The sequence below is a fragment of the Zosterops lateralis genome (genome assembly GCF_965231275.1).
Source record: "Zosterops lateralis genome assembly, chromosome: 1".
In the NCBI taxonomy this organism is placed as follows: domain Eukaryota; kingdom Metazoa; phylum Chordata; class Aves; order Passeriformes; family Zosteropidae; genus Zosterops; species Zosterops lateralis.
Window position 1 is genome coordinate 113,446,659 of NC_139762.1, and position 13,773 is coordinate 113,460,431.

Consider the following 13,773-nt stretch of genomic DNA (forward strand, 5'->3'; position numbering starts at 1 on the left):
TTTGATAATTTTTATAGGCAGAAGGTCGACTCTTAGTCCTAAATTGCCTGAAATCAACATGAAGTCATCAGGTTTCTGGATAATGGACATCACTGGATCTGACTTGAGTGGTGAAGAAGATCCAATATGCCTTTCTCTTATCTTCTACGGCAACCTGAGTCACAAAAAGTTGTCGCTTCAAGTCACAGGAAAAGCAATTCAGATCAAAGTACTTCAACCTTTCTCTGTTGCAAGAAAAGCCTACGAATCATGTAGCCAATAATCCACTTAATTCTGAGATAAATTGTTTCTTTAAACTAAACTACCAAATTGATTTTTAAGCCCTCTGTGTAGTTTGGCACAGATCATCATTTCTGTTCATAGGTAGCAGCACATGAACAATGGGTTTTGAAAGAGCAAATTCTCCCAGTGTCTCATACTGAGAATGTTTAAGTGAGCAAATTGGTCCCTTGGTGCATATCACAGTGTATACCACGCAGCAGGTACTGATTTACAGGCTTTGTTGATCTCACAAAAATCAGCAATTTGTAAGCATACAATATGCCATGGGATACTGTAGAGCTTTTGGGGCTGATGATAGAGAAGGAAGAATCATAAATGAAATTAAATATACAGAAGGTTAACTTTTCTCTTTTCTCTCTCATGTAGTTTATTCATCCCTGCCATCAGTTTCTCTGAACTGCTTTTTCTAGTATGGTTTCTCTTTTCACCCTTTTTATTTATTGTCTTTTCCTTTTTCCTCTTAATAAATTGAATTTTATGACTGAACTACAGAAATAATTTGTTATATTTTGATGCTCCTGCTTTCTTTAATGAAAGAGGAACTCAGCAGACTAACCACAAACATGATCCAAAATGAGGAGTGCTAGAGGGGGTTTTCTGAGTTATTTCCAAGAACCTCTGATAAATACAAAAAAAAAAACAGTATGAAACTGAAATACCCTGTGAAGGGAAAGGCTGAAGTCAGGTCACATGGACTTCTGCTATCCGAGTATATCTAAAGTGAAAGAGTAGGGAAAAGAATCCAAGAAGTATTGAATAGGAAAAGACAACTTCTGTTTCCTCTCTTTTTTTTTTCCTTAAGTGAAAAAAAATGCTGATTTTAAACCACTAATTATAATATCCAAGGCCTCCTCTGCTTTCACTTAAGCAATGGTATGTCTTTGAGATGGTGTATTATCCCCAGTAAAATTAGATTGGTTTTTTTTCTCAAGTATGAATGTAAGATTTTAATGTACAACTTCTGTGATCTAGAGTGAGGATGAAGTATCTTTTGGATGTTTGCTCAAAAATAGATTGGCTTTCTTTCAAATTCATAATTAGTTGCATCATTTTTATTGTTGTAAGAAATATTTCCAATGGTGTCCAAAGTTTTAAAAATTGACTAAAGCTTCTGTGCCTGAAAATAGTCTACTGAATCTGTGTAATATATATGAACAGTGTGCCTTGTTCTGTGTACAAATTTCAGCAGTGACTGACATTGATTGTTCCTTAATATCAAACCTCAAGCATTCCATCTCCTCATTCATGCTTTTAAATCAATTTTGTACTGATTAGAAAGGGGAAAAATAGTCATAGTTATAGATCTGCCCCAATTTTTTAACTACTGAAACTTGTTCAACTGTTGCATGCGGCTGCCAACTACATTTGTTCTGGCACAATTGAAATGAGATCCATTCAACTTCTTTTTCTCCTCACACAGGATGAACTGGCAGATATTGGCTCCATATACAAAGTTCAGGTCACTGGCCCACACAGTGAGCTAAAACAGCCGTGGCACCTAGATTTACTGCATATGAAGCACACTGGCACAAAGGAAGAGATGTGTTTAGCTTTTGACTGCTGGTTCAACCCTAAGGAAGACAAATGTGTGGAGCTGCCAGCTCTCTATGCAGATCAGGAGCCTTTGCCTGGTAAGCTATGCCCTTTCTTATGACTGGGGTCAGGATCTGTCTCTGGAACACCAGTATATCTCTTTTGGGCTGCAAATACTGTGTGAAGATTTCCATAAGAATCTGATATTAAGGAATGTGATTGTTTTGCCCATGCATTTACCACAAAAGAGAAATCATTGATGTGAAGATTATGAGAGATGCTCTAACTGCTGATACCAAACATAGTAATTGGCTTCTCTCACATTAGATGATGTTCCAGTTTTAGACCTTGATTATTTATTATCTCTTCAAATTAATGGCATCTCAGCTGAAGATGAGTACAAAATATCATGAACTGCATGATATTATTTGTCTCTTCCTATTCACAAAGAAATACATGTGATCTAAAAACACAGCAAAGAAGGAAAGTCTTGCAGACCCCCTACACAACAAAGGTAGAATTTTTAAAATGCCACACAGTTAGCCAGGAAAGTGATGTCCAAGAATTCCAATTACTCTAGCGTTTTATTGATGTCAACAAGAAATTTACAGCACAGCAAGTGATATTCTAGAAAAATATACATTAAGTTGCATGTTTCATATGTGAATGGTATGATGCCAGAGAGATAATCGATTTCTGCCAACCACCCCCCACCAATTCCCCTGGAACAACGGATTGTATACTGATAACTTGATCATTAGTACTTAAGGACAAGCTTCCCATTTATTCAGCTCATTAGAATAAAGAGGATTGATGGAGAGAGTAAAGATCATATATTGAGGCTTTTAGTGCCAGTTAAGAGGTTTAACTGCTAGAGGCTATGGTACAAAAAGTGTTCTGCTTGAATGGAAGCTAATACAAAAAGATGGAAGCAGCCCAGAAAAAGAAATAATATAGACATGAACTTCTGTAGACTATTCTCTAAGGAGATTTTCCTAAATATTTCATCCAACCTAAAGTTGAAACTTAAAAAAACCAGTGAGGACCTTTTAAATTTCTGGTCTTTTGTGGGCTTGCATAATTAAAAAACCTGTCACCTTGTATTAATGTACTGAAAAATCTCACCATTTTAGACTTTTGATTCATCAAATTCAAAAAAACATTGGATGTTGGATGTAATATATGCTGATTGTACAATCATGAATATAGTAATTATAGACCTTAATAAAAGGCCTTATTTCCCTAATTTATTTAAGAAAAAATAAGAACTGTAAATATGAACAATCATTTTCAGAATTCAAACTTGTTAAATTTTTTACTGCATATAAAAAGTACAAAAAATTTTTTAAAAAATCTAGAATACACCTCTCAAAGCCTCTATTATGCTAAGAAATGGAGATACTGTCTGAAAGCATTATTCTGATATGTAAAGTAAGTAATTTCTGAGGTATGTTAGAAATCTAGGGTGTTTTTCTGGAAAATTTCTGGGAGAAGATGTTTATATGCACTCCGTCAAAAATTAATCCATAGATGGGAGTATCTACCAACCTATAAAGTTTCCCACAAACCATTTTGTGGAGTCCAGTGATTTACAACTGGAAGTGTTAAGATCACTTTTATTCTTTGTGATCCCAATACTACTTCAGTCTAAAATTTCTTGTTTGTTATATTCTGATTTTATTCATAGACACATACAGAAAAAATTAATAACAAATAAATAATCAATAAATAATAATATGTATTTACTCTCCTACCTTTAATTTATGTGTTTGTTTGGGGTTTTTTTTTGATTTGTGGGGTTTGTTATTTTGTGTGGTGGGTTTTTTTGTTTTGTTTTGTTTTGTTTTGTTTTGGGTTTTTTTGGGGTTTTTTTGTTGGTTTTTTTGTTTTTTTTCAATTAGAATTAGGTGATCATTTTCAGTTTTGCAACGTGTTGGCTTACATCTGAAAAAGAATTTTTATAAATAGGATTGGGAAGAGACAAAAAATGACAAGCTTGAACAGAATACCTTGTCTTAGTAGATTTTTGTTGTTGGATTATGCTGTTCATATAGAACATAATCATAACAGTCCCAAACTCAGCCTAAAAACTTTTACCCCATTTCCCAGCATCCCCCTTCTGTTATGATTCCTTTCATAGGGACTACTTCTTATACTTTTATTTCACTTAAATAGTGGAAAATTAATAGGAAGTATTTGCTATGATGACATTGAGCTTTAAATTATGCATCAATAGATCCAGCACATTCAGCTGAAAATACCAACTCAGCAGAAACACTATATACGTTTCTAAGCTAAGCTCGTGAATACTGTATATTAATGATTCAAATACTAATGGGCAGAAGCAGTAACAATGTGAGCACTGTGATTTCTGATTTACCCCCACAGCGGTGGTCAGACACATGGACGAAAATATTTTGATCTTATTCCTACAAGTAGTCTTTTGACTTCAACAAATCTGCTCTCATGGCCCAGTTACACAGACAAGGCAGCACTCTGAATGAACAACACAGAAACTTCATAGCCTAATTCCCCTGAAAGCAAAATGCCATTGGTTAAATGCTAACTAAAGTATCACCTGGACAGCTTGTGTATTTTCAACCATCTGGAACCCCAGAAAGATCAAGTCTGTGTAACTGCACTGACTTTAATGCAGCTCTGTTGTCTTTTACCTGGCAGTGCATGTTTAACTCCCTTGAAGAAAGGAATGAGACATGCGAGGGCCCCAGGCTGGGAAAACTCTTGGTTTACTTCTTATCATCAAACACAAATGATACCATCAATTATAAGAACTTTCCTAGCCCTTTGTTTAATTTTTTTTTTTTAAAGAAAATAGTCCCAGGTGGAGTCCCTGAAGCAAATAGTGCTGCAGTGAAATAAAGTTACTTTTAATCAAACAGATTTTCTCAGACATCAGCCTCATGAAGTAAAAGATAAAGAGAATAAATACATTTCAGGAGTTTATTGAAATGAGCACACTTTTAGTACCAGACTTATACAGCTCTAATTATGTAATGTATCCTTTTAAATATTAATTTTACGGTCTATACAAACCCACTCTTTAAAACCATTTATCCTGTTATGGGACCTTTTTCTTTATAGAAATAGAAAGAAATAGCTATATAAGATGTCACAATATTTGAATTCAGACCTTTTCATTATAACACTCAACATGAATAGCACCAACTTGTGAAAAGAGCTGTAAGGAAAGCTTAAAATAAATATCCTCACAACACTTTTTTCCCCCTCTCTGTTTTCCTATCACCTACGCATGAAACTAAATGACAGCTTTAGCTTCTGGGTTCATTGAATTATTCTTAAACTTACTAGAATTTTCTCATAATTATAATCTTTTTAAAGAATGTACAGTTTGCCTAAATAGACCATTCCTATCTTGGAAAAAAACTGATTGAAGAAGAAAAATATACTGAGAATATCAGATGTTTCCAGGATGCATACTTAGATATTAATATATCCTATGATGTACATTAGACTGAAATATATGTTTCAGACTTAAATAATGTGTGTTTCCATGCTCTCTAGCTTGTACTGTTAGCTGTGAAACTGAAAGTGCTTTGTTTCTCCTCAGTTTCATGACTGTCTAAAGCACCACTCCCTTCCTTTCTTTGCACACATGACTAGCCTGGGAAAGCAGATGTTGTAGAGCCAGCCAAGTTCCAGGGAGGGACAAGAGACAGAGTGAGGCTGAAAGACTTTCCCCAACACGTAAATGTCACATAGTCTAGATGTCGTCTATGTTTTACTGCTACAGTGATGAGGATTGTGGGACTAAGGGCTGAAAACATTTGATGGTCAAAACCAGCTCAGGACTTGTAAAATGCTGGATTTTAAGGCTGCGTTTGTGATAAAAAAAGTTCAAGATATAATGCAAATATTTTCAAATACATTCTTGGTACATGTGCATTGCTCATTACCTGCATCCCAAATGTGACTATGTATTTTACAGTGGAGAAAAATGTTGTTCTTATTAAAAATATTAGACAGCCATGCTTTACAAACATGCGCTGCTACAAGAGCATAGCTTTTATTCTTAGGCTGAAGAAATGATGCCTGTGGTTGGAAGCAGAGGAACATTTAGAACATCTAAGTTTAGACTCGTGGGTTTTAGTGTTTGTCTCTAGAATGTGTGGGAACCCATCAGAGGTGTTTTCTACAGCACCTGCCTTCCCCTGCTGACTACATAAGGATCTCAGTCCTAATATAGCCACCAAAGTTAGATTCCTAAATTGACAGTACAAGCTCTTACACAGATGAGCCCAAATGAACACACTATGCAAATGATACTTATTACTATAATCTGAATTAGAGCACACAACACCAGATGGAAAATAAAAATTGATCCCCCCAAAACCCTTCTTATTTTGTCCTGGGATCCTTGTTGTTAAAGTGATGCAAATAACAGTGAATATTGAGATTGCAACCTGCTTCTGTTTAAGTGTTTCTTTGTTTCCATGATAATCTCAGGGGCTGAAATAGGTCATTTAAAATGTGAACCTAGGAGATTTCCATGAGGTTTGTTTGGCATGAATTCGGTCTGGTCTTATCTGCATCACTTCCCTATGTATTGTGACAAAAAAAAGGCAAGGAAACAGAAGCTTCATATAGGGGACATAGCTGTCTTTTCTAATCTCTGTACTATGACCACAGCTGAGAAACTCAGGAATGCTCTCCCTTAAACTCAAAATTCACTTATCTGACCTGAATTTTTGGGCTATTATGTCATTAATGGAAGGTTCTTTGGAGAATGATACAAAATGTCAGGAGGCTTTTCTATTTATGTGTTAAAGCTGATGTTGAAAGAATTTTAATTCATTATTTTTCATATTACATATTTTAACTTCAGAATATTGTGATAGTATTATGGCCTAACTAGTCATAAATAAAAATAGAGGGAAGGAAAAACCAAAGAAATATCAGTAAATAATCTTAGAAAGAAAGTCTTCTGAAGAGGATGCAAGTATGGCTTTTTCCTTAAAAAGGAATTTCCTAGCTTACACGGAAGGAGACAGTACACAGGAGATCCTGCCCCCCAAACAGCAACCTGTAGCACTTATTTTCTGGGAATGGTGTCAGGGCAGAGCAAGTGTATATTCTTTAGATTACCATCCTGTTGTGCAGCAGGAATGTGTTTTGGTTATGCCTGAAAAGAGACCTTGTTTGCTGGTACAGTGTGGGATTGGGCTGAGATCCTCAATGGTTTCTACCAAGAATGGGTATATAATGCAGGTGTCAGGCAAGAGGACAAGTGTTTTCTCCTGCTGACTTTTTGGGGCTTTTTGTCTATTTTTTCTGAAGTTGTGGAATATGAAATCCATTTGCACACGGGAGACCTGAAGAAGGCAGATGCCACTGGAGAAGTTTATCTTCATATACAAGGAGAAAAAAGTGACTCAGGGAAGCGATGGCTTAACTCAAGAAACAGTCTGATCACTTTTGCTAGAGGGCAGGTAAAATAATAAGGGAAAATGTAACTGAATCTGTGAGTGTCTTTTTCTTAGAACTTATATTTTCAGAAAACCTTTCATGGATAGAGTATCAAAAGTATTGATGTTTTATATTCCATATAGTGATTGTCTCCATTGCTAACATATTGGTTTTAGGCATTATCACTGCTGTGCTACAGTAAAACAGTTAAGGTGTTAAAGTAATTTTGAGTTGGACTAAACCATCTCTAAGAGTTCTGTTTTAATATTGCAGATTTTTAAGGCTGGGGAGGGATCACTGCTTTATTAAAATATGCCTGATTGTTAGAACTGATAGCATTTCTGTAAGATAATTTTCATTATCCATTCCACCTAGAGTATTCTATGAACTTTACTTGTTAACTTTCCTGACCACTGTCATTGTTCCAAGAATTCCAAGAAGACTCTTATTTTTTTACATTTAACATTTTTCCACCCACTTCTTGCTCTTTGGTAAGCATATTGTTGCTTTTTTGAAATTAAATGGCTTTTCCTAGAAGAGTAATTCCTTGAATAGTTATTGGCATAAGAACAAAGTAACTAAAATAGAATTCAGATCAAAAGGAAGTATCTCTTTCAAATCAGAATAACATGTCTAGCTGATACTTTATTAGACTCTAGTGTTTAGAATATCAGCTTGGAATATTTTTTTGTTTTAAGGAATTAATGAAATAATTGTGAAATACCTAGAAATTTTCTTCTGGGGAAGGTGAGAGAGAGTATTTCACTGTTACCAGCCAGCCTAGAATAGTTTCTTCTCTGGTGCAGAAATTTACAGAAGTGTGCTTGATATATGCTTCATTTATTCTTTACACATACCTGTGTTTATTTTATCTGCTTTTCTTAGTATTTTTAAAGATTCTAGAAGATACAAGGTTTTTGTATGAAAAGAAACCCATATCTTAGTCATTATGTCCTCTGCATTTCCTCTCTCCATTGTGGAAGAGAATATGCACGCCCAATGTCATGCTTGTCAAGAACTGATCACACTGGTAGCTCAGAGTTCACAAGTTAAATCTGAAAATAAAGACAGGATAAAACAGCTCATCTTGTTTGAAGGAGTAACGTAGGAAGTTGTATAGAATAGTCTTTTTTTGATGATAATAGATAACAGTCCTGTGTAGTATGTCTTTAGGAGAGTGTCTTAGAGAAATCTGAGCAGCAAGACTGCCTGCTACAATGGATAAGGTATCAGTACAGGCCGGAAGAGGGACAGATTCCTGTTGCTTTCAAAAACCCAAACTGTCTTGTCCTTTAAAAAATTCATTATTTTATAAGGATGTGTTCATTTTTGCCAAGAATAAAACTCGCAGAGAAAAACCTGAACAATAGCACTTGACTTCTGTGACTACTCACTCCTGTGGAAGTACTACTCATCTCCAAATTCACAAGGATTTTTTCTGTTTAATCCAGATTCTGTGTCAGGTTTTGAACAGGCTTGTTCAAGCTTGCTAAATCCTTCCTCTGAAATTTTAAAGGGCTTTTCTATATCCTGGGCTATAAGACCCTAATCTTCTTCTTGTAGAACAGATTTCAAGTAACAACTCTTTGGATATTCACTCTGTTGCAGTTCTCTTTACTCCAATTTACCCTCAAATAATGAATGCTCTGTTCTTAGTCATTGCTCTTTTTTTCTAGATGATTCTTTTGATCAATATTGTTCTCACAGATATTGAAATTCTGGAACTCTGGGGCTATGGGAACAATGCAAGGGTTTTATTATTTTTTTTTCAAACCCACAAACTAGTCCTCAAGAGTTATATTCAAGTTTGCATTTTCAACCCTACTTCCCAAGACAACTGCTTCTGTGTTCAACAGAATAACTCATGAATTCACATGAAATAAAAGTCTTAGCTGTAGAGGTTTAATTTTGAAACTGGTTTCTCAAAAGATTAGATGATTCCATTCATAAATACCTTTCCAAACCTCATTTCTTCAGGCCCAGTGAAAAAATAAAAGAATTTTAAGCAATATGTGTTCCCAGTGTCAGTGCACATACTTACATGAGCTTTCTCAGAGATTATAAAGAAGACTGCTCAAAGAAGAAGATGAGCATAATATAGGCAAGAAGGTGAATAAACTGTAAAGATTTATGGAATGGAAAAAAGGAAAGACTCCATGAGATCTATTGATCATTCAAATGTAGAAAATTTGCTCTATTATAGAGATGATTTCAAGGAGGCATCCTTATCCCAAAAGCACAGTAGTTGAAATCTTCACAGATATCATTCACTTAATTCCCATTAGCATCCCTAATTCCCACTAAATTAATAGTGAATTTTAGTGAAAAATGAAATTGCTCTAGATTTTCAAAATTATTAGACATCTAGTACTTATCAGTTTCATTGCCAGTAAGGTTCTGGACCAAAGTAACTTTCAAAACACTATGAATTGATCTGATTTGTTTATTTCAGTCCATGAAGGTATGAGAAATGAGAACTTTATTTCTAGTGTGTGTATCTGATGTTTCCAAAATTACTTCCTACTAAATACAGAGGCATTCTGAAATTCATAGCATCAACTGGATAAGAAAAGATGGGTTTAATTTAATCATGAAATCAAAGCAATGAAATGGCATAGATGAGATAAATTTGCTTCCATCAAGGTACAAAACAATAACCAGACATGCAAGGCTAAACAGATAAATACTCAAAACCAGAGAGCCTTATTAAGTTTAACTAAAATATAATTTTTATTATTTTCATATTTCAGGTGGATATTTTCAAAATCAAATCTGTATACCTTGGCAAGTTGAATCAAGTTCATGTTGGATTTAAAAGTCTAAGAAAAGGTTGGTAGTTTTTTTCAGTTAGTGTAAGGTAATAACGATGTAGATTATTAGATTTGGATGATCCTAGTACTCCAGAAATGTCTGAAATTTAACACAAACCTGTTTTTTAAAGAGTTCTAGAAATTATGAAATTGCTTTCCATTTTCAGCTGTTCATTATTTCTTTTGGATTATACATGTCAAGTATCCAGATCCAGCTTGGTTTTACTAAAATGTGCAAGGGATTCCAAGGAAATGTTGTGACAATGTAAAATGGTAAAGTTATATATTAAACTTTTCTTCATTGAAATTTCTATCTTTTTATAAGCACAGTCAACAAAGGTTTTGTTTTTTAGGAAGCAGTATGACATGATGTTTTTGAAACTTTTGTAAGTTTTGCCTTCCTGTACATTTTTAGATGATGGATAAGTCAAAAAAAGAATTTATTTTCAGAGCTATATGCTTCTAGGTAAAGATAAGAACATAAAAGTGGTTCATTAGATTAAGAAGTGGAACACAGAAGAAAAGCTGTTCTGGCCTCACAGGTTCTTTCCTTCTAATGCATGCAAAATATTTTTTTAAGGCATCCTGCATATGTGAGGTTGACTGGCAGATGAAAAGACTGTATTCCTGCAGCATTTTTGCTCATCCTACTTCTGACTCCAAAGCAGCTATTGTAGCTAAAAAAATTGCTTATTTCTTGAAAATAAATAGCAACAGCAAAGAGCAACACAAATTGGTATTTTATTCAATCCTTTGGCTGCAATTTTTTGTCCATTGTTTTTTAAAGGCAGCAGAACAGAGATTCTACAGGTATTTTATTCCTGCAGAAAATGTTGATAATAGAAATGATTGTTCCAGAGTATGATAACCTGAGTCTCTTGTTCTTCTTTTCAAAAAAAACCCCAAGATTACAAAATGACTCTGTAGGTTAAACTCAGAAAAACAGGCTGGGAAAATAGTTCCTAGATGATAACATTAAAATGAACAATCAAACTTTCATTCATTTCAGCAAGACTGGGAGTGTGACCAGGTTTACCAAGACTCGGAGATCTGTATCTACAAATGCTTTGTTTCCAAATAATCATGGTCTCATGATTTAGAGATAAAAGTAGCTGAAGATTGTTCCTTATTATATAGCATGGAACCTCACCAGAAAGAATACTGTGTGTTGAGTGGATGTTCTGATGGCTAATGTCATAGAAATCCTGATTCTTTTTCCATTAGGAAATTGATAATATAATTTCCTATTGGGGTTTCTTGTGTCTAGAGATTGCATACAGAAATCTTTGCATACTTTGAGATGTAATACATTACAGCATTACAGCAAATCTATCCCTACATTTAATTTCACAAGATCTGTAAAAACATTGACTATTTTGGAGTGTAGTGGAACAGACAGGAACACATACACATAGCCAATATATTTTCAGAGGTTTTATTTCCTGAAGAAGTCTGTCAAAAGAAAACCTTTTATTGATTTGATGAAGGTAGAAACTTATGACTGCATACACAAAACATTTTGTGGCTTAAAAGTTATAAATTAATAATTTCCTGTTTATTTTCAATCAGATGGGTGGTTTTTGGAAAAAATTGTTATAAAGGAAGTCTTCTACCCTTTTTCTGCACATGTTTTTTTTCATAATGGCTGGATCAATAAACGCTACAAGGAAGATTTTGAAGAAGTCGCAATTCCGCTCAAAGGTAAAACAAGCAGAAGTGTCCTTTGTTCCCATGAATCACTCCTGTGTGGCAGAGCAGACCACAACTGCTATAAGGTTACTTCACACAGTAGGAAGAACTTAGCAATGGTACCCCCATGGTGAGAGGCATGGGCCTGAACCAAGGTAAATCATGCCTTCCGTAAACAAAGGAGAAGAAATTGTGCCTGGGATGGAGAAATTTGAAATGGCAGTATTGAAAGATTCTCCTCTGGCAGGACATTTTCTGTCCTTGGAATAATAATTAAAAAAAAAAAAAGAGGGATGGCCTCTGCATGAGTGTGACATGGATCCATGAAGCCACTGGCCTGGTTTTCTACCCCTCCATGAGACTAATATGAGTAATGAGGGGTTTGCAGCTTCGTTGCCTGAATTTCCTGCGCTGCATCCAGCACTAGCAGGCAATATAATCTTTTGGTTTATACTGCCTTATAAGAGATATGAGCACTAAATATAGATTTGCTTTTACTGCAGAAACATCTGTGACACCTCTTCCCATGAAAAATTTAGATATGAAAAGTAGAGGACGATGGCAAACATGGGTGCACTGCTCACAAGTACCAGAAGACATTCCTAACATTCAAGTTATTGCATTTGGAAGAAAAGGGAAATCTCCTCCACAGAAAGTTCAAAATCTAAGTGATACTCCCTTTTTGGTTGGTTTCTTTTCTATTTCATACAAGTCTTACCAAATAATTTCAGTAAAATAAGAATTGTAGCTAATATGTATGACATTTTGTGGACTGATTGTTTGTTTGTCAGAGTTAATGTTTACACCTCTTAAATAAACACAGCTAGGAGAACTTCTCACTTGTGGGCCAAAACATATCACTTAGGAAAATTCTCTTGGGGAAATGCCAAATTTGATGTGAAAAACCTCATTAACTTTGAATTAAGTGAGGAGAAAAGGACTGTCCTTGAAAATACAGAATTCAGTTATACATTTCCTTCCTTTTGTTGTGTTTGCCTATGCTCTGTGACCAATTCCCCCAGTAAAAAATTGACATAATTTATAAAATAGACATAATATATGTGAGCCCAAATTAACTTGCACTCTTAATAGGATTTTCTCACCCTAACATTAACCTCATTGACTAATATTTTCACCTGTTGTATTTATCTTTTTATTTGGTTTAAAGTATGCCATGCAAATTGTTGCATGCAACATATAGTTAATTACTACCATTTTTTTCCTAACAGTTGACCATTGGTGATATTGGAGATATAACAAAAGTCTCCTTTGTGTTATGTGGTCCATCCTTGAGAAGAGGAATTAAACTTCACAAGGTATTCCAAATATAACACATATAAACTTGCAATATTTTTCAACACAGCAGTAAATAACTTTTGTTGAGACACAGACGGTCTCAGTTACCTGGTGTCTACAGATGACTGCCTACAGCTTGCAGATCTCTTTGTGGGTAGCTCAACCTTGTTTGCACCTGCTGAAGAGCATATTGTTATAGCTCTTCACTGGTGTGCAGACCTGTTCTGCACAGTTCATTGTGACATGGAAGGCAATGTTACCTGATGATGCTAGGAAAGGCTAATTCCTGCATGGAAATGCTGATAGTCTCCAGACTCAGACCAACCTACCTGCAGAAGCCAATTAAGATAATCAGTATCTATTCTTTGCAATATGGCCATCAGTGGGCCTTAAACTTCTGATTGTAGTTTGATATGTCTTTAAGAATTCTCATTAAAAGGAATGGAGAAAGGACTTAGTCAAGCAACACCTGTCAATCTTAAAATAGAATTAGAATTTAAAAGTATACTTAAACTTGAAGGTAAATTAAAGGAAAAACTGTACCAATGAGCTCTGCCTATAGGCAAGGGCATAAAACTCCATTGTGAACATAGCATTTAATTAGTCCAAAGTCAATAGAAGAATGCTTTCCTGAACTGAGCCACAGAGTCCCTTAACCCTGCTATGGATTTGAAAGATCAAGGTGATTACTTAAATGCATAAAGACTCCAGAAACCTT

General features: G+C 34.9%; 1 protein-coding gene across 1 annotated transcript in view; it reads left to right on the plus strand.

The window, feature by feature from the left end:
* Nucleotides 1-13,773, plus strand: part of RP1 (RP1 axonemal microtubule associated) — a gene marked incomplete at both ends in the record, with an annotated part of 171,442 nt that overhangs the window by 107,385 nt on the left and 50,284 nt on the right. Inside the window, 7 exons of the mRNA XM_083858160.1 lie at nt 18-208; nt 1,703-1,913; nt 7,132-7,283; nt 10,011-10,089; nt 11,640-11,771; nt 12,263-12,444; nt 12,989-13,075. Coding sequence (XP_083714286.1) covers nt 18-208; nt 1,703-1,913; nt 7,132-7,283; nt 10,011-10,089; nt 11,640-11,771; nt 12,263-12,444; nt 12,989-13,075 — 1,034 coding nt within the window. The remainder of the gene's footprint in view (nt 1-17; nt 209-1,702; nt 1,914-7,131; nt 7,284-10,010; nt 10,090-11,639; nt 11,772-12,262; nt 12,445-12,988; nt 13,076-13,773) is intronic.